Source organism: Triticum aestivum, chromosome 5A (genome assembly GCF_018294505.1).
Source record: "Triticum aestivum cultivar Chinese Spring chromosome 5A, IWGSC CS RefSeq v2.1, whole genome shotgun sequence".
Lineage (NCBI taxonomy): Eukaryota > Viridiplantae > Streptophyta > Magnoliopsida > Poales > Poaceae > Triticum > Triticum aestivum.
The window spans coordinates 607,853,835-607,879,047 of record NC_057806.1 but is presented as its reverse complement, the minus strand read 5'-3'; the positions used below and the strand labels follow the sequence as shown (position 1 = coordinate 607,879,047).

General features: G+C 46.9%; 1 protein-coding gene across 1 annotated transcript; it reads left to right on the top strand.

Annotated features, from left to right (window-relative positions):
- The first annotated feature begins 22,562 nt into the window (after positions 1-22,562).
- On the top strand, positions 22,563-24,997 carry LOC123105269 (serpin-Z2B-like). Its single transcript, XM_044527310.1, has 2 exons — positions 22,563-23,102; positions 24,091-24,997. The coding sequence occupies exons 1-2, from the start codon at positions 22,692-22,694 to the stop codon at positions 24,874-24,876; spliced, it is 1,197 nt and encodes a 398-aa protein (XP_044383245.1). The 5' UTR covers positions 22,563-22,691; the 3' UTR covers positions 24,877-24,997.
- Positions 24,998-25,213: the final 216 nt, after the last annotated feature.

The window sequence follows — 25,213 nt, the reverse complement described above, 5'->3', positions numbered from 1 at the left end:
TATGAGATTATGCAACTCCCGTTTACCGGAGGAACACTTTGTGTGCTACCAAACGTCACAACGTAACTGGGTGATTATAAAGGTGCTCTACAGGTGTCTCCCAAGGTACTTGTTGGGTTGGCGTATTTCGAGATTAGGATTTGTCACTCCGATTGTCGGAGAGGTATCTCTGGGCCCTCTCGGTAATGCACATCACTTAAGCCTTGCAAGCATTGCAACTAATGAGTTAGTTGCGGGATGATGTATTAAAAAACGAGTAAAGAGACTTGCCGGTAACGATATTGAACTTGGTATTGAGATACCGATGATTGAATCTCGGGCAAGTAACATACCGATGACAAAGGGAACAACGTATGTTGTTATGCGGTCTGACCGATAAAGATCTTTGTAGAATATGTGGGAGCCAATATGAGCATCCAGGTTCCGCTACTGGTTATTGACCGGAGACGTGTCTCGGTCATGTCTACATAGTTCTCGAACCCGTAGGGTCCACACGCTTAACGTTTCGATGACAGTTATATTATGAGTTTATATGTTTTGATGTACCGAAGGTTGTTCGGAGTCCCGGATGCGATCACGGACATGACGAGGAGTCTCAAAATGGTCGAGACATGAAGATTGATATATTGGAAGCCTATGTTTGTGAAGGAAATATGCCCTAGAGGCAATAATAAAGTTATTATTTATTTCCTTATTTCATGATAAATGTTTATTATTCATGCTAGAATTGTATTAACCGGAAACATAATACATGTGTGAATACATAGACAAACAGAGTGTCACTAGTATGCCTCTACTTGACTAGCTCGTTAATCAAAGATGGTTATGTTTCCTAACCATAGACAAAGAGTTGTTATTTGATTAACGAGATCACATCATTAGGAGAATGATGTGATTGACTTGACCCATTCCGTTAGCTTAGCACTCGATCGTTTAGTATGTTGCCATTGCTTTCTTCATGACTTATACATGTTCCTATGACCATGAGATTATGCAACTCCCATTTACCGGAGGAACACTTTGTGTGCTACCAAACGTCACAACGTAACTGGGTGATTATAAAGGAGCTCTACAGGTGTCTCCAAAGGTACATGTTGGGTTGGCGTCAATGTTGGGGATATCGCTTATCGGGAACTTATCGGTCGACCCATGATAAGGGGTAAATCGGCTAGTTTATCGGCATATCGGCCGATTTATCGCCATATCGGCTGATTTATCGGCCGATTTATCTTATCGGTCTGATAGTGGTAAGCGATAAATCGGCCGATTTATCAGCATATCGGAAGATATCTTGAACAGTGGTTGGCGTATTTCGAGATTAGGATTTGTCACTCCGATTGTCCGAGAGGTATCTCTGGGCCCTCTCGGTAATGCACATCACATAAGCCTTGCAAGCATTGCAACTAATGAGTTAGTTGCGAGATGATGTATTACGAAACGAGTAAAGAGACTTGCCGGTAACGAGATTGAACTAGGTATTGAGATACCGACGATCAAATCTCGGGCAAGTAACATACCGATGACAAAGGAAACAACGTATGTTGTTATGCGGTCTGACCGATAAAGATCTTCGTAGAATATGTGGGAGCCAATATGAGCATCCAGGTTCCGCTATTGGTTATTGACCGGAGACGTGTCTCGGTCATGTCTACATTGTTCTCGAACCCGTAGGGTCCGCACGCTTAAGGTTTCGATGACAGTTATATTATGAGTTTATGAGTTTTGATGTACCGAAGTTAGTTCGGAGTCCCGGATGTGATCACGGACATGACGAGGAGTCTCAAAATGGTCGAGACATAAAGATTGATATATTGGAAGCCTATGTTTGGACATCAGAAGTGTTCCGGGTGAAATCGGCATTTTACCGGAGTACCGGGGGGTTACCGGAACCCCCCGGTAACCTAATGGGCCTTAATGGGCCTAGTGGAGGAAGAGAAGAGGAGGCCTAGGGGCTGCCGCGTGCCCCTCCCCCCCCCCCCAAGTCCGAATTGGACAAGGAGGGGGGGGGCGGCGCCCCCCCTTTCCTTTCTTCCCTCTCCTCCTTCCCCCCAAGTCCTAATCCAACTAGGGAAAGGGAGCGGAGTCCTACTCCCGGTAGGAGTAGGACTCCTCCTGCGCGCCTCCTCCTAGGGCCGGCCGCACCCCCCCTTGGCTCCTTTATATACGGAGGCAGGGGGCACCCCTAGACACACAAGTTGATCTTTAAGATCGTTCTCTTAGCCGTGTGCGGTGCCCCCTTCCACCATAGTCCTCGATAATATTGTAGTGGTGCTTAGGCAAAGCCCTGCGATAGTTGAACATCAAGATTGTCACCATGCCATCATGCTGACGGAACTCTTCCCCGACACTTTGCTGGATCGGAGTCTGGGGATCATCATCGAGCTGAACGTGTGCTAGAACTCGAAGGTGCCATAGTTTCGGTGCTTGATCGGTCGGGCCGTGAAGACATACGACTACATCAACCGCGTTGTCATAACGCTTCCGCTGTCGGTCTACGAGGGTACGTAGATCACACTCTCCCCTCTCGTTGCTATGCATCACCATGATCTTGTGTGTGCGTAGGAATTTTTTTGAAATTACTACGTTCCCCAACAGTGGTATCAGAGCCTAGGTTTTATGCGTAGGTGTTATATGCACGAGTAGAACACAAGTGAGTTGTGGGTGATATAAGTCATACTGCTTACCAGCATGTCATACTTTGGTTCAGCGGTATTCTGGGATGAAGCAGCCCGGACCGACATTACGCGTACGCTTACGCGAGACTGGTTCTACCGACGTGCTTTGCACATAGGTGGCTGGCGGGTGTCAGTTTCTCCAACTTTAGTTGAACTGAGTGTGGCTACGCCCGGTCCTTGCGAAGGTTAAAACAGCACCAACTTGACAAACTATCGTTGTGGTTTTGATGCGTAGGTAAGAACGGTTCTTGCTAAGCCCGTAGCAACCACGCGAAACTTGCAACAACAAAGTAGAGGACATCTAACTTGTTTTTGCAGGGCATGTTGTGATATGATATGGTCAAGACGTGATGAAATATAAGTTGTTGTATGAGATGATCATGTTTTGTTGAAGTTATCGGCAACTGGCAAAATCCTTATGGTTGTCTCTGTATTGCATAAGATGCAAGCGCCCAATAATTGCTTTACTTTATCGCTATGTGATAGCAATAGTTGCAAGAGCAATTGTTGGCGAGACGACGACATGACGACACATTGATATAGATCAAGATGATGGAGATCATGGTGTCATCCCGGTGATGATAGAGATCATGACAGTACTTTGGAGATGGAAATCAAAGGCGCAAGATGATGATGGCCATATCATGTCACATATTTTGATTGCATATGATGTTTATCTTTTATACATCTTATTTTGCTTAGTTTGATGGTAGCATTTTAAGATGATCTCTCACTAATTATCAAGAAGTGTTCTCCCTGAGTATGCATCGTTGCGAAAGTTCTTCGTGCTGAGACACCACGTGATGATCGGGTGTGATAGGCTCTACGTTCAAATACAACGGGTGCAAAACAGTTGCAGACGCGGAATACTCAGGTTATACTTGACGAGCCAAGCATATACAGATATGGCCTCGGAACACGGAGACCGAAAGGTCGAGCGTGGATCATATAGTAGATATGATCAACATAGTGATGTTCACCATTGAAAACTACTCCATCTCACGTGATGATCGGACATGGTTTAGTTGATTTGGATCACGTGATCACTTAGATGACTAGAGAGATGTCTGTCTAAGTGGGAGTTCTTAAGTAATATGATTAATTGAACTTAAATTTATCATGAACTTAGTCCTGGTAGTATTTTGCAAATCATGTTGTAGATCAATAGCTCGCGTTGTTGCTTCCCTGTGTTTATTTTGATATGTTCCTAGAGAAAATTGTGTTGAAAGATGTTAGTAGCAATGATGCGGATTGGATCCGTAATCTGAGGTTTATCCTCATTGCTGCCCAGAAGAATTATGTCCTTGATGCACCGCTAGGTGACAGGCCTATTGCAGGAGCAGATGCAGACGTTATGAACGTTTGGCTAGCTAAATATGATGACTACTTGATAGTTTAGTGCACCATGCTTAACGGCTTAGAATCGGGACTTCAAAGATGTTTTGAACGTCATGGACCATATGAGATGTTCCAGGAATTGAAGTTAATATTTCAAGCAAATACCCGAGTTGAGAGATATGAAGTCTCCAACAAGTTCTATAGCTAAAAGATGGAGGAGAATCGCTCAACTAGTGAGCATGTGCTCAGATTGTCTGGGTACTACAATCGCTTGAATCAAGTGGGATTTAATCTTCCAGATAAGATAGTGATTGACAGAATTCTCTAGTCACCATCACCAAGTTAGTAGATATTCGTGATGAACTATAGTATGCAAGGGATGACGAAAACGAATCCCGAGCTTTTCATGATGATGAAATCAATGAAGGTAGAAATCAAGAAAGAGCATCAAGTGTTGATGGTTGAAAAGATCACTAGTTTCAAGAAAAGGGCAAAGGGAAAAGGGGAACTTCAAGAAAAACAGCAAGCAAGTTGCTGCTCAAGTGAAGAAGCCCAAGTCTGGTCCTAAGCCTGAGACTAAGTGCTTCTACTGCAAAGGGACTGGTCACTGGAAGCGGAACTACCCCAAGTGATTGGTGGATAAGAAGGATGGCAAAGTGAACATAAGTATATTTGATATACATGTTATTGATGTGTACTTTACTAGTGTTTATAGCAACCCCTCAGTATTTGATACTAGTTCAGTTGCTAAGAGTAGTAACTCGAAACGGGAGTTGCAGAATGAACAGAGACTAGTTAAGGGTGAAGTGACAATGTGTGTTGGAAGTGGTTCCAAGATTGATATGATCATCATCGCACACTCCCTATACTTTCGGGATTAGTGTTGAACCTAAATAAGTGTTATTTGGTGTTTGCGTTGAGCATAAATATGATTTGATCATGTTTATTGCAATACGGTTATTCATTTAAGTAAGAGAATAAATTGTTGTTCTGTTTACATGAATAAAACCTTATATGGTTACACACCCAATGAAAATGGTTCGTTGGATCTCGATCATAGTGATACACATATTCATAATATTGAAACCAAAAGATGCAAAGTTAATAATGATAGTGCAACTTATTTGTGGCACTGCCGTTTAGGTCATATTGGTGTAAAGCGCATGAAGAAACTCCATGCTGATGGACTTTTGAAATAACTTGATTATGAATCAGTTGATGCTTACGAACCATGCCTCATGGGCAAGATGACTAAGACTCCGTTCTCCGGAACAATGCAGCAAGCAACAGATTTGTTGGAAATCATGCATACTGATGTATGAGGACCGATGAATATTGAAGCTCGCAGCAGGTATCATTATTTTCTGATCTTCACAGATGACTTGAGCAGATATGAGTATATCTACTTGATGAAACACAAGTCTGAAATATTTGAAAAGTTCAAAGAATTTCAGAATGAAGTGGAGAATCATCGTAACAAAAATAAAAGTTTCTATGATATGATCCCAGAAGTAAAATATTTGAGTTACGAATTTGGCCTTCAGTTAAAACAATGTGAAATAGTTTCACTACTCACGCCACGTGGAACACCACAGTGTAATGCTGTGTCCGAATGTCGTAATCGTACTTTACTTGATATGGTGCGATCTATGATGTCTCTTACAGATTTACCGCTATCGTTTTGGGGTTATGCATTAGAGACAACTACATTCATGTTAAATAGGGCACCATCTAAATCCATTGAGACGACACCGTATGAACTATGGTTTGGCAAGAAACCTAAGCTATCGTTTCTTAAAGTTTGAGGTTGCAATGCTTATGTGAAAAAGTTTCAACCTGATAAGCTCTAACCCAAATCGAAAAAGTGCGTCTTCATAGGATACCCAAAAGAAAATGTTGGGTACACCTTCTATCACAGATCCGAAGGCAATATATTCGTTGCTCAGAATGGATCCTTTCTAGAGAAGGAGTTTCTCTCGAAAGAAGTGAGTGGGAGGAAAGTAGAACTTGATGAGGTAACTGTACCTGCTCCCTTATTGGAAAGTAGTTCATCACAGAAATCTGTTCCTGTGACTACTACACCGATTAGTGAGGAAGCTAATGATGATGATCATGTAACTTCAGATCAAGTTACTACCGAAACTCGTAGGTAAACCAGAGTGAGATCCGCACCAGAGTGGTACGATAATCCTGTTCTGGAGGTCATGTTACTTGACCATGACGAGCCTACGAACTATGAGGAAGCGATGATGAGCCCAGATTCCGCGAAATGGCTTGAGGCCATGAAATCTGAGATGAGGTCCATGTATGAGAACAAAGTATGGACTTTGATTGACTTGCCCAATGATCGGCGAGCCATTGAGATTAAATGGATCTTCAAGAGGAAGACGGACGCTGATAGTAGTGTTACTATCTACAAAGCTAGAATTGTCACAAAAAGGGTTTTTTGACAAGTTCAAGGTGTTGACTACGATGAGAGTTTCTCACTCGTATCTATGCTTAAGTCTGTCTGAATCATGTTAGCAATTGCCACATTTTATGAAATCTGGCAAATGGATAAACAAAATTGCATTCCTTAATGGATTTATTAAAGAAAAGTTGTATACGATGCAACTAGAAGGTTTTGTCGATCCTAAAGGTGTTAACTAAATATGCAAGCTCCAGCGATCCATCTATGGACTGGTGCAAGCATCTCGGAGTTGGAATATACGCTTTGATAAGTTGATGAAAGCATATAGTTTTATACAGACTTGCGGTGAAGCCTGTATTTACAAGAAAGTGAGTGGGAGCACTACAGCATTTCTAATAAGTATATGTGAACGACATATTGTTGATTGGAAATAATGTATAATTTTCTGGAAAGCATAAAGGAATATTTGAAAGGAGTTTTTCAAAGAAAGACCTCGGTGAAGCTGCTTACATATTGAGCATCAAGATCTATAGAGATAGATCAAGACGCTTGATAAGTTTTTTCAATGAGTACATACCTTGACAAGATTTTGAAGTAGTTCAAAATGGAACAGTCAAACAAAGAGTTCTTCCCTGTGTTGCAAGGTGTGAAATTGAATAAGACTCATAGCCCGACCACGGCAGAAGATAGAAAGAGAATGAAAGTCATTCCCTATGCCTCAGCCATAGATTCTATAAAGTATGCCATGCTGTGTACCAGATCTGTTGTATACCCTACACTGTGTTAAGGGAGGGAATACAATAGTGATCTAGGAAGTAGATCACTGGACAGCGGTCAAAATTATCCTTAGTGGAATAAGGATATGTTTCTCGATTATGGAGGTGACAAAAGGTTCATTATAAAGGGTTACATTGATGCAAACTTTGACACTGATCCAGATGATTCTAAGTCTCAGTCTGTATGCATATTGAAAGTGGGAGCAATTAGCTAGAGTAGCTCCGTGCAGAGCATTGTTGACATAGAAATTTGCAAAATACATACGGATCTGAATATGGCAGACCCGTTGACTAAACTTCTCTCACAAGAAAAACATAATCACACCTAAGTACTCTTTGGGTGTTCATCACATAGCGATGTGAACTAGATTATTGACTCTAGTAAACCCTTTGAGTGTTGGTCACATAATGATGTGAACTATTGGTGTTAAATCACATGGCAATGTGGACTAGATTATTGACGCTAATGCAAGTGGGAGACTGAAGGAAATATGCCCTAGAGGCAATAATAAAGTTATTATTTATTTCCTTATTTCATGATAAATGTTTATTATTCATGCTAGAATTGTATTAACCGGAAACATAATACATGTGTGAATACATAGACAAACAGAGTGTCACTAGTATGCCTCTACTTGACTAGCTCGTTAATCAAAGATGGTTATGTTTCCTAACCATAGACAAAGAGTTGTTATTTGATTAACGGGATCACATCATTAGGAGAATGATGTGATTGACTTGACCCATTCCGTTAGCTTAGCACTCGATCGTTTAGTATGTTGCTATTGCTTTTTTCATGACTTATACATGTTCCTATGACCATGAGATTATGCAACTCCCGTTTACCAGAGGAACACTTTGTGTGCTACCAAACGTCACAACGTAACTGGGTGATTATAAAGGAGCTCTACAGGTGTCTCCAAAGGTACATGTTGGGTTGGCGTATTTCGAGATTAGGATTTGTCATTTCGATTGTCGGAGAGGTATCTCTGGGCCCTCTCGGTAATGCACATCACATACGCCTTGCAAGCATTGCAACTAATGAGTTAGTTGCGAGATGATGTATTACGGAACGAGTAAAGAGACTTGCCGGTAACGAGATTGAACTAGGTATTGAGATACCGACGATCAAATCTCGGGCAAGTAACATACCGATGACAAAGGGAACAACGTATGTTGTTATGCGGTCTGACCGATAAAGATCTTCGTAGAATATGTGGGAGCCAATATGAGCATCCAGGTTCCGCTATTGGTTATTGACCGGAGACGTGTCTCGGTCATGTCTACATTGTTCTCAAACCCGTAGGGTCCGCACGCTTAAGGTTTCGATGACAGTTATATTATGAGTTTATGAGTTTTGATGTATCGAAGTTAGTTCAGAGTCCCGGATGTGATCACGGACATGACGAGGAGTCTCGAAATGGTCGAGACATAAAGATTGATATATTGGAAGCCTATGTTTGGACATCGGAAGTGTTCCGGGTGAAATCGGCATTTTACCGGAGTACCGGGAGGTTACCGGAACCCCCCGGTAACCTAATGGGCCTTAATGGGCCTAGTGGAGGAAGAGGAGAGGAGGCCTAGGGGCTGCCGCGCGCCTCTCCCCCCCCCCCCCAAGTCCGAATTGGACAACGAGGGGGGCGCCCCCCCCCCCTTTCCTTTCTTCCCTCTCCTCCTCCCCCCAAGTCCTAATCCAACTAGGGAAAGGGAGGGGAGTCCTACTCCCGGTAGGAGTAGGACTCCTCCTGCGCGCCTCCTCCTAGGGCCGGCCGCACCCCCCTTGGATCCTTTATATACGGAGGCAGGGGCACCCCTAGACACACCAGTTGATCTCTAAGATCGTTCTCTTGGCCGTGTGCAGTGCCCCCTTCCACCATAGTCCTCGATAATATTGTAGTGGTGCTTAGGCGAAGCCCTGCGACAGTTGAACATCAAGATTGTCACCACGCCGTCGTGCTAACGGAACTCTTCCCCGACACTTTGCTGGATCGGAGTCCAGGGATTGTCATCGAGCTGAACGTGTGCTAGAACTCGGAGGTGCCGTTGTTTCGGTGCTTGATCGGTCGGGCCATGAAGACGTACGACTACATCAACCGCGTTGTCATAACGCTTCCGCTGTCGGTCTACGAGGGTACGTAGATCACACTCTCCCCTCTCGTTGCTATGCATCACCATGATCTTGTGTGTGTGTGTAGGATTTTTTTTGAAATTACTACGTTCCCCAACAGTTTGGATATCGGAAGTGTTCCGGGTGAAATCGGGATTTACCGGAGTACCGAGAGGTTACCGGAACCCCCCGGGAGCTTAATGGGCCATAGTGGGCCTTGTGGAGAAGAGGAGAGGCGGCCAGGGCAGGGCCGCGCGCCCCTCCCCCCCTTTCCTTCCTCTCTCCCTCCTCTTTCCCCCTCCACTCCTAGTCCAACAAGAAAAAGGGAGGGAGTCCTACTCCCGGTAGGAGTAGGACTCCTCCTGGCACGCCCCCTCTAGGCCGGCTGCACCTCCCCCCTTGCTCCTTTATATACGAGGGCAGGGGGCACCCTAGAGACACAACAATTGATCGTTTGATCTTTTAGCCGTGTGCGGTGCCCACCTCCACCATAGTCCACCTCGATAATACTGTAGCGGTGCTTAGGCGAAGCCCTGTGTCGGTAGAACATCATCATCGTCACCACACCGTCGTGCTGACGAAACTCTCCCTTAACACTCGGCTGGATCGGAGTTCGAGGGACGTTGTCGGTGTCAAAACCGGCGGGTCTCGGGTAGGGGGTCCCGAACTGTGCGTCTAGGCCGGATGATAACATGAGGCAGGGGACACGATGTTTTACCCAGGTTCGGGCCCTGTTGATGGAGGTAAAACCCTACGTCCTGCTTGATTAATATTGATGATATGGGTAGTACAAGAGTAGATCTACCACGAGATCAGAGAGGCTAAACCCTAGAAGCTAGCCTATGGTATGATTGTTGTTCGTCCTATGGACTAAAACCCTCCGGTTTATATAGACACTGGAGAGGGCTAGGGTTACACATAGTCGGTTACAATGGTAGGAGATCTACATATCCATATCGCCAAGCTTGCCTTCCACGCCAAGGAAAGTCCCTTCCGGACACGGGACGAAGTCTTCAATCTTGTGTCTTCATAGTCCAGGAGTCCGGCCGAAGGTATAGTCCAGCTATCCGGACACCCCCTAATCCACGACTCCCTTAGTAGCCCCTGAACCAGGCTTCAATGACGACGAGTCCGGCGCGCAGATTGTCTTCGGCATTGCAAGGCGGGTTCCTCCTCCAAATACTTCATAGAAGATTTTGAACACAAAGGTAGTGTCCGGCTCTACAAAATAAGTTTCCACATATTGCCATAGAGAGAATAATATTTACACAAATCTAATCTGCTGACGTATTCCGTAACGTGACATCACACCACGGCCAAGTCTTTATTCGAATCGTTTTACTGTCCCACGTCGGTGCGTTTAGCGAGACGGTTTCCTTGGCATGTCTTGTTAAAGCAGAGATCGTGTCCCCTTATTCCGGGATTCTCATCAATACAGGTGTGGGTAACCCAACCGTGCCATTGACTACGGCGCTTGGGAGATAAGCGAGTTTTACCAGGCTGGTGGGGGCTAGGGCTGGAATTCGAGCCGAGTCAAGCCAGCTTGGCTCGACTCGCTAGAGCCCGTTTTGTTAACGAGCTAGCTCGACTCGGCTCGTTATTATAACGAGCTCAAATCCAAGATTGGCTCGACTCGTATAACTCGCGAGCTAGCTCGTTTAGCTTGTTAAGCTCGTTAAAGATATGAACATAAAACCCTCAAATATTATAAAAATAATTATGTATATATTAAACATATATATATCACTAAACAATAGTAATTTCCTTGTAACACATGAGTCTCCTAGGCGGCTGGGCCTTCAACGGCTAGGCCTTGTGTTGTGCGTCTGGGACATAGGGTGTTGAGTGGCTGATCTTTTTTTGTATTGGAAGTGGCTGATATTTTGTACCGAGTCTAACGAGTTACACAAGTACTCGTGAGATTGGCTCGTTTAACTTGGTCAATAAACGATCTTAAACTAAAGCTCGGCTCGACTCGTTATTCTTCGAGTTCGAGTCGATTCGAGCCGAGTCACGAGCTACTCATTTAGCTCGCGAGCTTCGAGCTTTCTTTCCAACCCTAGTGGGGGCGCATAGTCGCGTCCGCCCATATAAGGGGATAAGGATCCACCTTTTCATCCACGCCTTCTTCCTCCTTTGCCTATCCATTTCCGCGCACTCGAGCTCCAGCGCCCAAGTCCGCACACCCCACCTCAACCTTCTCCAGCCATGTCCGGAGCGGGAGGCAAGTGGATGGTCTCCTCCGTCACGGAGGGACACATCAAAAGACAGAGGAAGGCCGGATACTTATCTAACGACATTGCGCACCGGCTTCCCGAAGAGGGGCAGCTCATCCCCACCCCTAGGCCCCATGAGAGGGTGGTGTTCCAACCCCATTTCCTCCGCGGACTAGGCTTCCCTCTCCACCCATTTGTTCGGGGGCTCATGTTCTACTATGGCCTGGATTTCCACGATCTGGCCTCGAACTTTGTCCTCAATATCTTGGCGTTTATCGTCGTGTGCGAGGCTTTCTTCTGCATCCGCCCCCATTTCAGCCTATGGCTCAAGACTTTCAATGTCAAGCCGAAGGTGGTGTGCGGCACCCAGGCGGAGTGCGGAGGCGCCATGGTGGGCAAGATGCCCAACGTCCTATGGCCCGAGGGCTCCTTCATGGAGTCCCTAAAGGGGTGGCAATCGGGGTGGTTTTACATCACCGAGCCGCACGACCCTGAATGGGTCGCAGCCCCTGAGTTCCGATCCGGACCCCCTACGCGGCTCACCTCCTGGAAAGAGACGGGCCTGTTGTGGGGTAAAGAAGGAGAGCTGACCGGACTCCAAACATGCGTCCCAACCCTGGTGGACAAGAAGCTCAAACTTGTCAACGTAGTCCAGGTTATGCTCATCCGCCGGATCCTCCCATGTCAACAACGGGCTTTCAACCTGTGGGAGTTCGACTCGGCGCAGCATCGAACTCTGAGCAGACTCTTCGACACGACATACGAATATGCCTGGAAGGTGCTTTTCAAGGGTGCCGAGGCCCCCGCATCCGCTACCGAGGATCGCGGATTCAGCACGCAGCGTCGCGCTCGTGCGGTAAGCTGTTTTAACCTTTTACAAGGTATTAGTTTTTCATAGTTTGACTCCATGCGGGATCTAAGCTCCCTTACCTTTGATAGGATTGGCAGGAGACGTCCGGACAGATCAACTGTTCGGCTCCTTTGCCCGAAGGCCTAGCGAACTCGCTTGGCGAAGCTGCTGGTTCCGGCACCCTATGTGGTGCCGGAGAAGAAGGCCAAGAAGAAGGCCACGGGGACTCGAAAGAGTGCTCGGCGCCTGGGGGTGTCAGATTCATCATCCGATGACTCCAAGACGCACTCCTCCCGTGAAGACGAGGAGGAGGAAGAAGAGACCTCTCCCCCTCCAGCGGGGGGAGAGAAGAAAAGGAAGGTCGCCCCAACTGAGGAGGCCGAAGGGTCCAAGAAGGGGAAAACCCTTCCTCCGGACGGCTCCACCAACGCCGACAACGGTGAAGAGGAGTGGCCGCATAGGGCCAAGCCCCTGGCGAGATCGTAAGCGTCCAGATACCAGAGTGATTCATAGTATTCCTCCATTGCACAGCTTTTCCTTATGTCGAACATGTTTATGCAGTCCACCCAAAGACCGGCTCGACATGTTGTCGAGCGGTTCCCTGGATTCGTCGGTTATGAATTCGCTTCCGACGGCTACCTCCCTCCACCCTACGAACGACGCCGAGGTGCTGTCTCGACAGGTTCCAAGCCAGGAGGAGGTGGCCCTGGAGGCGCCGCAAGGCGACCTCCCGGACTCCAGGCGTGAAGGGGGTAGAACCCCCAAGGGCTCTAATTCCGGCTTTGAGCCGGACACTGCGCCGGAACCTTCAACGGTTCCAGACTCCGGTAGGCAGCCTCCTTCCAAGAGGAGCAAGCCTACCGAGCCGGTGACCTCCATCCAACCGGAGGCACCGGACAATTTGCTGGAGACTCTTAACGGCGCCTCCATCGACGAGGAGCACCGCACTATTATGAGTGCTGTGATCCAGAAGGTTCAGTCCGCCAAGAGTGGACTGACTGAAGCCTGTGCCAGCCTTCTAACAGGCTTTGAGGTAAGTAAATAATATGTAAAAATATTACCGCATAGACAGTAGCCCCTGATGCTCTGTTCGGCGTTCGGAAAGAAAAGCCGAACAGAGGATCTAATAACATTCGCAGTAGTCTAACATAATCAAGTCAATATGCGTATGCAGGCTTCGCTGCTGGCCTCCGCCGCACTGACTGCGGAGGTGGATACGCTGAAGCAGAACCTCGAGCGGTCCGAGCAAGAGCTCGGCCTAGCCAAGCAGCAGCTCGAGGAGAAGGAAGATAAGAAATACCTTATTGAAATATGTGAAAGGTGCAATTGCAAAAAGTGACAGGATTAACGCGGCTATTATAGGGGCCACAACTGAGGTGGCGACCCTTAAGCAAACGCTATCCGAGGCCAAAAAGAGGGCGGCCACGGAGCGCACCGAGCGGGAGAAGCATGAGATGCAGGTTGGCGAGGTGCGGCAAGAGCTCCAGGCTCTCATGAAAAAACATGAGAGTTTGGAGCTTGACTCAAAGACGCGAGAGTCTGAGCTCGCGGCGGCCATTGAAGATGCCAAGTCTGCCAAGGCCGAAGCCCAGAAGGCCCTCCAGGAGGTTGAGGCAATAAAAAGATAGCGGCGGGTAAGGCATTCTTTATGCAAAGCAAGTATGTAAAAGTGAATTACTTGTCACTTACCCGAATCCAGAGCTCTTCAGGAGCATTCGCAGACTTGCCCCGTAGCGTGTCGGATGCCGCCGCCTTCTACCGAGCCGAGGAGGGAAGCTCGACGGAGAAGGTGTTCTGGTCTCAGTATGCTGAGGCCGAACACCCGGTGCCCTTAAGCGACCAGCTGAAACAGCTGGTCGAGCTCCATAAGGTGGCCGAACAGGCCATGAAGGGCCTCATAGTCCGGTTGTGGCCTGGAGAGGCCATGCCTGGTAGCTACTTCGGGCTGGTGAGGCGGCTAGTGGAGGCCTGTCCATGGCTCGAAGTCATCAAGCGCTCTGTATGCATCGAGGGTGCCCGTAGGGCGCTTGCCCGTGCGAAGGTGCACTGGGGCAAGCTGGATGCTGAGAAGCTTGTGAAGGACGGGCCACCGCCGGGCAAGGAGCATCGCAAGCCCGAGATGTATTATGAGGGCGTTCTGAAGGGTGCCCGCCTTGTGGCGGATGAATGTTCCATGATGTAATTTTTCAGTAAACTCGCTCGTTTTGTCATGTGCGCTGAAAACTTGTTCATGTGCACTAAGCAATGCTTTTTGAATTTAAAATATTACCTTCTGTGCGGCCGTTTATCAAATTTGAGAGATGGCGAGTCGTCGGCTTCTGCCCCCATGGCACGAGTGCTAGGGTGTTCGGGATAAACATGAGCGCTCTTTTTCCCATTCTTGGGTCCTTCGAGGGAGGCGCTCAACACAACGAACAAGGCAATCGGACTATAATGCTTGAACACTCTCACTTAGCCATAGAATTCTATAATTTTAAATTTCGGCGAAGCCCCTAGTGTTCGGAAGACCGAGTTCGGGGCGCTATCCACGCCTAGGCCGGACAAAGCCGACTCCTCGCTCTAAGCGGCATAAGTCTTTAGGGACTCGAAAACCTCTCGAACAGCGACCAGCTCTCGCCTCATCATGACGGTCAGTTTTAGCTTTCTCTACTGAGGTGCTTAGCCCAGCTCAACTGGGGCACAATCGCAGTAGTTCTCCTAGTGCTACCTTAGCCGATATAACGGAACGTAAGGTACCAAAACATAGGAGCCGGGCAAACCCAACTATTGACCCAAGACATGATTCGGAGCCGATGCATATAATGCTATAAGTTCGGGGTGCCGCACTTGTGAAAGTGTTCGGACTTCTCACACCATGTTGTGGGGTACTTAAGCCCCGGGCGTATTGGCCGTACCAAAGTGTACGGGTGCAACATGTCATTAATGAACATATATTTGTGAAAAAGTGTAATGCAATAATAGACGGAAGCTATGCATTGTTTATTTAAAAAAGGCTGCGATCAAAGCAGGACGATACAAATAGTGCGATAAGCAAAAGATGGGACTATCAAATATTTCCTTTCCAGGGGCGAGCTGCGGAATGTTATGCGAAACAGGTATACTGCTCGTTATAGAGACCACCTTAGAGTTCCGTAGTGCGGCGTAGCTTTCTGCTTCCCTGGTTGTATCGTTTGTGCGGCAATTATACTGCCAGACAAGCCTTCCGAAGAATGGAGTCCTGAAAATAAGAGAAAATTAAGAAATCGGCAGCCCCTAGTGCGGTTTAAGCCGTGTTTCGGGCGTGCCGTGATGGTGCCCCTCCCCCTGTGCCCATGGTATTTCCAGAGCGTAGTTATGTACGCGCAACACTGGTTTCGCAAGTTCGCGAGGGCTGGGGTTGGGGCCGCATTGCTACGCTTGCTCGGAACGTGCCAGGCAGTCTTGTTGTAGGTTACTCCGGGCACGCTTGATGGTGTCCAGACGTTTAATGGCCGGACTGGAGAATTGCCTTGAGAGGCTGCTTTGTACCTCCGCTGCGATAGCCGCCGTATGCTCCTCCGTTCGGAGAGGGCGTTTGGTGTTCCCATTGACCTTGATGACTCCTCGAGGGCCTGGCATCTTGAGCTTGAGGTATGCTTAGTGCGGCACCGCATTGAACTTAGCAAATGCAGTTCGCCCAAGTAGTGCGTGATAGCCACTGCGGAACGGGACTATGTCGAAGATTAACTCCTCGCTTCGGAAATTATCCGGAGATCCGAAAACCACTTCAAGTGTAACTGAGCCTGTACAATTGGCCTCTACACCTGGTATGACGCCTTTAAAGGTCGTTCTAGTGGGTTTAATCCTCGAGGGATCGACGCCCATTTTCTGCACTGTATCCTGGTAAAGCAGGTTCGGGCTGCTGCCGCCGTCCATAAGGACTCTGGTGAGGTGAAATCCGTCAATATTTGGGTCTAGAACCAATGCGGCGAATCCGCCATGACGGATGCTAGTGGGATGGTCCCTTCGTTCAAAAATGATCGGGCAGGAAGACCATGGGTTGAACTTTGGGGCGACTGGCTCCATCGCGTATACGTCCCTTAGCGCACACTTCCGCTCCCTCTTGGGGACGTGGGTTGCGTATATCATGTTCACCGTCCGCACTTGTGTGGGAAAACCTTTCTGTCCACTGTTGTTCGGCGGCCGGGGCTCCTCCTCGTCATCGCTATGCAGCCCCTTGTCTCTGCTTTCGGCATTTAACTTGCCTGCCTGCTTGAACACCCAACAATCCCTGTTGGTGTGATTGGCTGGTTTTTCGGGGGTGCCATGTATCTGGCATGAGCGGTCGAGTATTCGGTCCAAACTGGACGGGCCCGGAGTATTTCTTTTGAATGGCTTTTTCCGCTGACCGGGTTTAGAGCCTCTGAATCCGGCATTAACTGTCGTATCCTCAGCATTGTCGCCGTTAATGCGGCGCTTTTGCTTGTTGCGACGCGACCTGCCACTGCTGTCCTTGGTATCCGAATTACCAGGGCTCTTGGTCATGTTATTGCTGCGAGCTAGCCAGCTGTCTTCTCCCGCGCAAAAGCGGGTCATAAGTGTCGTGAGGGCTGCCATAGATTTCGGCTTTTCCTGTCCTAGGTGCCGTGCAAGCCACTCGTCGCGGATGTTATGCTTGAAGGCTGCTAGGGCCTCTGCGTCCGGACAGTCGACGATTTGATTTTTCTTGGTTAGGAACCGTGTCCAGAATTGTCTGGCCGATTCCTCTGGCTGCTGAATTATGTGGCTTAGGTCATCGGCGTCTGGTGGTCGCACATAAGTGCCCTGGAAATTGTCGAGGAATGCGGCTTCCAGGTCCTCCCAACAACCAATTGATTCTGCTGGCAAGCTGTTAAGCCAATGCCGAGCTGGTCCTTTAAGCTTGAGTGGGAGGTATTTGATGGCGTGTAGGTCATCACCGCGGGCCATGTGGATATGAAGGAGATAGTCCTCGATCCATACCGCAGGATCTGTTGTGCCATCGTATGATTCGATGTTCACGGGTTTGAAACCCTCGGGGATTTGATGATCCATTACTTCATCTGTGAAGCATAGTGGGTGTGCGGCGCCTCTGTATTGGGCTATATCACGACGCAGCTCAAACGAGCTTTGTCTACTGTGTTCGGCCCGGCCGGATTTACTGTATCCGGCGTGACGAGTACCGTCTCGTGCCGTGGGGCGCCCACGTGATCCGTAGATCGATCTTGTTTGCCTTGCCTTGTCCTCCAATATATCTCGCAGGTCTGGCGCATTTTCCCATGCCTTGGTATTTTTTGAGCGGCGCCGGGGTGCGGCTTGAGTGGAGGGCCGAGAGGCCTCTCTGTCGCGGCCACGGGGTGGCCGGTCGGCCGCATCATGCGCTGGTGATGTAGGTTTAGGTGCTTCCTCCTCTAATTGGGGTAGCAACCTGCGCTTTGGGTAGCTCTTGGAGGGGCGTTCGAGTTCATACTCTTCGGCCGCAAGGACTTCAGTCCATCTGTTGGCTAGCAAATCTTGATCAGCTCTAAGCTGTTGCTGTTTTTTCTTGAGGCTGCTCGCCGTGGCCATAAGCCTGCGTTTGAAACGCTCTTGTTCGACGGGATCCTCCGGCACGACAAATTCGTCGTCGTCGAGGCTTGCCTCGTCTTCGGAGGGAGGCATATAATTATCGTCCTCGACCTCTCTGTCTGCCGCTCTCTCATGAGGGCTGGCTTCTCTATCCTCCTGTGCTGAATCTTGCTGGAGGTGGTTGTCTTCGGCACTGTCCGGGGTGTTATTATCTCCCGTGCCGGAATCACTGTTTTTGTTTTGGCGGGATTTAGAGCGGCGCCGCTGACGCCGGCGCTTAGGCTGCTTCTTGGAGGGGTCATCCTCCGCTGTTCCATCGCCATTGCCTTCTTTTGGGGTGTCCACCATGTATATATCATACGACGAGGTGGCTTTCCAGTGCCCTATAGGCGCTGGTTCTTGATCGTCTCCTGCATCGGCGTCCATACCGTCGATGTCTTCGGAGTCGAAGTCGAGCATGTCGGTTAAATCATCGACAGTGGCTACGAAGTGGGTGGTGGGTGGGCTTTGAATTTCTTCATCATCCGCATCCCAACCTTGCTGACCATAGTCCGGCCAGGGCTCTCCTGACAAAGAGAGAGACTTTAGTGAATTCAGAATATCGCCGAAGGGCGAGTGCTGAAAGATGTCCGCGGCGGTGAACTCCATGATCGGCGCCCAATCGGGTTCGATCGGTCGGGGCGCGGAGGGCTCGGAGTCTGGAGAGGAGTCCGGCTCCTTGGAGTCACGGGCTTCGCAGAGAATAGGGCTGGTGTTCGGCTCGATCGCCGTAGAGATTGCAGCCCCCGAGGCGGTGTCTAACCACCCATCCTCGATTGGTGTGATCGGCTCCGAGCTAGGGGTCGGAGCGGACACAGGTGCGGCCTCCAGGGCACTGTTCGGCGGCAGAGCTAAATCATGCCCATCGTGACAGTGCGGCGCGCTCGGCTGTGGCTCGAATCCGTCGAAGATCAAGTCTCCGCGGATGTCGGCCGTGTAGTTCAAACTTCCAAATCTGACCTGATGGCCAGGGGCGTAGCTTTCGATCTGCTCCAGATGACCAAGCGAATTGACCCGCAGTGCAAAGCCGCCGAATACGAAGATCTGTCCGGGGAGAAAAGTCTCACCCTGGATCGCATCGCTGTTGATGATTGGAGAAGACATCGGGCCTAAAAGTGACGACATAGAGGAACTCTCAATGAAAGCACCAATGTCGGTGTCAAAACCGGCGGATCTTGGGTAGGGGATCCCGAACTGTGCGTCTAGGCCGGATGGTAACAGGAGGCAGGGGACATGATGTTTTACCCAGGTTCGGGCCCTCTTGATGGAGGTAAAACCCTACGTCCTGCTTGATTAATATTGATGATATGGGTGGTACAAGAGTAGATCTACCACGAGATCAGAGAGGCTAAACCCTAGAAGCTAGCCTATGGTATGATTGTTGTTCGTCCTATGGACTAAAACCCTCCGGTTTATATAGACATCGGAGAGGGCTAGGGTTACACAGAGTCGGTTACAATGGTAGGAGATCTACATATCCGTATCCCCAAGCTTGCCTTCCACGCCAAGGAAAGTCCCTTCCGGACACGGGACGAAGTCTTCAATCTTGTGTCTTCATAGTCCAGGAGTCCGGCCGAAGGTATAGTCCGGCTATCCGGACACCCCCTAATCCAGGACTCCCTCAGACGTCATCGGGCTGAACGTGTGCTGAACTCGGAGGTGTCGTGCGTTCGGTACTTGATCGGTCGGATCGTGAAGACGTACGACTACATCAACCGCGTTGTGCTAACGCTTTCGCTTTTGGTCTACAAGGGTACGTGGACAACACTCTCCCCTCTCGTTGCTATGCATCACCATGATCTTGCATGTGCGTAGGAATTTTTTTTGAAATTACTATGTTCCCCAACAACAACTAGTTAGAGCCAAGGCATCGGGTCTGAGTAGCAAGCAGAGGGGAGATGGATCCACAAGCTCGAATGAATGTCCTATCTGCTAGTCACATATCTACCGGTCACCGGCCATCTTAGTAGTAAGCGTAGTGAGGTGGATCCAGTGGCTATCTGAGTAGCAAGCGGAGGGGAGGTGGATCCAGTGAATAAAAATGAATGTTTTTTTGTAAATCAAAACAAACATTTCAAGGTACCCGCTCATTTTTTTTAAATACATGTTGGATATTATTAAAATGCACAATGTACATTTTGTAGATATATAGTGAGAAGTTTTAAACACATGTTGAACATTTTTTAAAAGTGACATGAATGTTTTCTTAAACGTGCATGCATATGTTGAAGTGCTAGAATATTTTTTGAAAATGTCATGAACATCTTTTTATATGTTATGAATTTTCTCTTAGGGGATGTACCTAAGGGGTGTGCCATGACACACCTAGAATTTTAGGAAATATTTTTTTACCATGTAGTAATAATTAGCTGCTTGTTTTGAGGGCATCTCCCTTGCTTCCCAGTGGTCTGTGTTGCTAATTGCGATTTAAACATATTGCCTTGAAGTGGTAAAGCTGATCAAGGAAGGAGTAGATGACTGGTTGGAGCATATGATGATGGTTAGAGACATTATTGCTCTTCTTCAGGATCGTGGTGAATTCTTAATCAAGCATGTGAGGAGAGAACAAAACGTTGTTATTCATTTTTTAGCAAACTTTGGTCGAATTAAGAAGAGCACTACATAATGGTTTCGATCGGGTCCAGACGAGGTCCCGAAACTATGTAATGCAGACTTGGTTGTTGCTTGATGACTCAATTCACCTTTTCCTTGCAAAAAAACTGATTTTCAAGGCCCATCCAAACCAATTGAAATAAACCTCTTTTTAAAACAAAGTGTGCACACACTCCATTTTTTTCTGGATCCGTCCCTGCTTTGGATCATAACACTTTAACTACCAGAAACTAAGCCCACACCCACAACAAATGATGCAAATCCCAATTTGGTATATGGTGCAATATCATGCAAATCTTCTTTACAAGTTAAACTTTGCACGTTGGCATTGGAAATCCAAGCTTGGAATTTAGTACTGCTAATCAGTTGTGTGATCTTAAGAAAACACCATGCTTCTAAATTACTCTAAACAACAAAAAGGTCACAAGACGTGTAGCAAACCCCACATAAATGGGATGTTCTAGGGGAACTAGCAAAAGTGATGAAAACCAAATATTATTAGTTTGTCATCTTCTAGGGGTAGCGTTGGATATGCCGCAGTTTCATGTGTTGGATCATAAACTTTAATTACACCACAAGTTAAGCCCACACCCCATGGCAAGTGATGCAAATCCCAATTAGGATTTGTCATGCAATATCATGCAAAACATCTTTTCTAGTTAAAACTTTACACATTGGTATGGCTATCTCAAACTTGGAATTTAGTACTACTAATTAGTTGTATGGTGAAAATCCTAATTATGCTATGCCATGCACATCTTCTTTACTAGTTAAAACTTTACAGGTTGGCACCACTATCTTAAGCTTGGAATTCAGTATTGATAATCAGTTGTGTGATCTTAAGAAAACAACATGCTTCTAAATTACTCTAAACAACAAAAAGGTCACGAGACGTGTAGCAAACTCCACATAAATCGGATGTTCTAGGGGAACTAGCAAAAGTGATGAAAAGCACATATTATCAGTTTTATCATCTTCTAGGGGTAGCGTCGGATCTGCAGCAGTGTCATTCGTTGGATCATAAACTTTAATTTGACCACGAGTTAAGCCCACACCCCACGGAAAATGATGCAAATCCCAATTAGGATTTGTCATGCAATCTCATGCAAATCCTCTTTTCTAGTTAAAACTTTACACATTGGTATAGCTATCTCAAGCTTGGAATTTAGTACTACTAATTAGTTGTATGGTGAAAATCCTAATTATGATATGCCATGCGCATCTTCTTTACTAGTTAAAACTTTACAGGTTGGCACCGCTATCTTAAGCTTGGAATTCGGTATTGCTAATCAATTGTGTGATCTTAAGAAAACACCATGCTTCTAAACTACTGTAAACAACAAAAAGGTCACGAGACGCCACATAAATCGGATGTTTCAAGGAAACTAGCAAAAGTGATGAAAAGCACATATTATCAGTTTGTCATGTTCTACGGGTAGCGTCGTATATGCCACAGTGTCATCTGTTGGATCATAAACTTTAATTTGACTATAAGTTAAGCCCACACCCCACGGCAAGTGATGCAAATCCCAATTAGGCTTTGTCATGCAATATTGTGCAAATCCTCTTTTCTAGTTAAAACTTTACACACAGGGATAGCTATCTCAAGCTTGGAATTCAGTACTACTAATCAGTTGTGTGATGCAAATCCTAATTATGCAATGTCATGCACATCTTCTTTACTAGTTACAACTTTACAGGTTGGCACCACTATCTCAAGCTTGGAAATAGTATTGCTAATCGGTTGTGTGATTTTGAGAAAACAAACAATGCTTCTAAAACGATCAGTTAAAAGGTTACGAGGGGCGTAGTGATCTCCCACAAATCCAATGTTCTACAAAACTCAGACGTACGGGAATAACAAACCACAAGCACCAGCTAACTCGAGATAGGATAAGTTCAGGTTTCTTACATATATACGAATGACACAACGATGACTAATTAAACAAGAGACAACAAACCACTTATCTTGCTTTATGGCGCAGATGCTTCGAACCTGCTTTGCATATCTTGGGCTTGTTGCTCCCGTTAAATAGCCACAAATCAGCCATGAAAACAACACTTCCCAGTCATCCGATTTCCTCTCAACTCTAACAAAAGCCCAGCGAACCTCCACCCCAGCCATGGCAACCACCCTCGCCACTGACGTTCGCCTCTCCATTGCGCACCAAACCCGCTTTGCCTTCCGCCTCGCCTCCGCTATCTCATCCAACCCCGAGTCTACTATCAACAATGCCGCATTCTCTCCGGTCTCCCTCCATGTCGCGCTTAGCCTCATCACCGCTGGCGCGGGGGGCGCCACCCGCAACCAACTCGCCACGACACTGGGAGAAGGCGAGGTTGAGGGACTCCACGCGCTTGCTGAGCAGGTGGTGCAGTTCGTGCTCGCCGACGCGTCCAGTGTCGGTGGTCCGCGCGTCGCCTTCGCCAACGGCGTTTTCGTGGACGCGTCGCTGCAGCTCAAGCCATCGTTCCAGGAGCTCGCAGTGTGCAAGTACAAGGCCGAGGCCCAGTCCGTGGACTTCCAAACTAAGGTGATCCCCCTTCCTTGTCTAGCTCCTTCTCGAAATGATGGCAAGGTTTTTACCAGTAAACAAATACAGAGTAAAATAATTTGTCCGTTATCTATGGCATAATTATGTACAGTGTAAAATCACTTTGAGGCTTAAGTATGTCATGCAATTGTTTCTCCCAAAGGTACCGTGTTCATGTTGACATTTAGCTAAACCTCATAACTGTTCAAGATTTGTTATAGTCCTTTCCATTGAAATTTAGCAGTTATTTCTACACCACTGTTTTTAACACTAGAAGTTTAGAACAGTTTCCAACTTTCTATAGGTACATACATATAGTATTTCGGCCGGTTGGGTAAAATAAAATAGATTCGACTTAATATATCCTACTTTTAAACCGTGTCCAACTTAATTATTGAATCGAAACTGCTGTGCACACGATGTTTTCTGGCCAATATGCACCCGACACTTGAATCCAGCGGGGTAGAATTGATGGCCAACTGCATCCAATGGTGGCCGCTGTGTGTCGGTCGTCAATCGGGCACAACTTTGTCGTTCGCATAGCAGCGTTCTTATGGAATTGTAGTTGTTGTTTACATAAATTTATGATACTTTGGTAACGTTCATCGTTGTGCTGTCATATTGCTTATTGTACTCCAGAGTAGCATACATATAGGAATATGTATAATCGATGTCTATGAGCTGAACTCCCTTAGGTATTGCATAATATTGCTTCGAGATGTTGTGATGACCATTTAATCAATTTCATGTGCACATATGAAAAAAAAAGCTGTCCATGGTTGCATGTGATGATTTTACTATGTGTGGGAGAAACCTTACTATATATAAAAATGCTTTACAAAACATTAGTATTCCGCTTTGCATACTCGGCACAACTATAGTATTTCATACGTTGAGAGGATTTGTTTTTCAAACTTTGGTGGCGCAACAGTATTTTCAATTTATTTTCATTACATAATTGACCTTTCTTTATTTTGCCTTGGTCTAGGCCGCAGAAGTTACTGCTCAAGTGAACTCATGGGTAGAGAAAGTCACAACCGGTCTCATCAAAGATATTCTCCCCGCAGGATCTATTGACAATAACACTAGACTTGTTCTTGGCAATGCCCTTTATTTCAAAGGAGCTTGGACAGATCAATTTGATCCACGTGGAACAGAAATTGACTACTTCTACCTTCTTGATGGGAGCTCAATTCAAACACCATTCATGTACAGCTCAGAAAAACAATACATTTCTTCTTCTGATGGCTTGAAGGTACTGAAGCTTCCTTACAAGCAAGGTGGGGACAAGAGGCAGTTCTCCATGTACATCCTTCTTCCAGAAGCACGAAGTGGTATCTGGAGCTTGGCAGAAAAGTTGAGTGCCGAACCAGAGTTCCTGGAGCAGCATATCCCAAGGCAGAAGGTTGCACTCAGGCAATTCAAGCTCCCCAAGTTCAAGATATCATTTGGAATTGAGGCATCTGATTTGCTCAAAGGTTTGGGTCTGCAACTGCCATTCGGTGCTGAAGCAGATCTTTCAGAGATGGTGGATTCCCCAATGGCACAGAACCTCTACATCTCATCCATTTTCCACAAAGCATTTGTCGAAGTGAACGAAACAGGAACCGAGGCTGCAGCAACAACTATTGCTAAAGCAGTCCTGCGACAAGCACGACCGCCCTCGGTCTTGGATTTCATCGCGGATCATCCTTTCCTCTTCCTTATCCGGGAAGACACTTCCGGTGTGGTTCTATTCATCGGTCATGTGGTCAATCCCCTCCTATCATCGTAATGTGCTTGCTCTGAAGTGTCTTGTCATTTGCCTCAGCTATTACATGTAAGGGGAGGGTTTGGACAATCAAGCATGCTGCCCATGCAATAAATCCAATAAAATGTTCTATGCTTTTGATGAATATTAAGCTCGTCTGTCGGCATATTATTTTTGTGGGAATTTTCTGTATCGAGGATTGGACCACCTTGACCCAGAATATAGCTATGCCACTACCTGCGAGATTGGGAGGTAGAGGCGGTTCAACACACTCATTTTCACCTTTTTTTTTGTTTGAAAGGAATAGAAAAAACACAATCAAGTCAAAGTCAAAACACATGAAATTGTAACTAGATTCTTG

What these genes read in the sequence shown, in the direction of transcription:
- LOC123105269 (XM_044527310.1), top strand. Translation starts at nt 22,692, where the DNA reads ATGGCAACCACCCTCGCCACTGACGTTCGCCTCTCCATTGCGCACCAA. An exon ending in CCGTGGACTTCCAAACTAAG is followed by an intron (nt 23,103 to 24,090) that starts GTGATCCCCCTT and finishes GCCTTGGTCTAG; the next exon opens with GCCGCAGAAGTTACTGCTCA.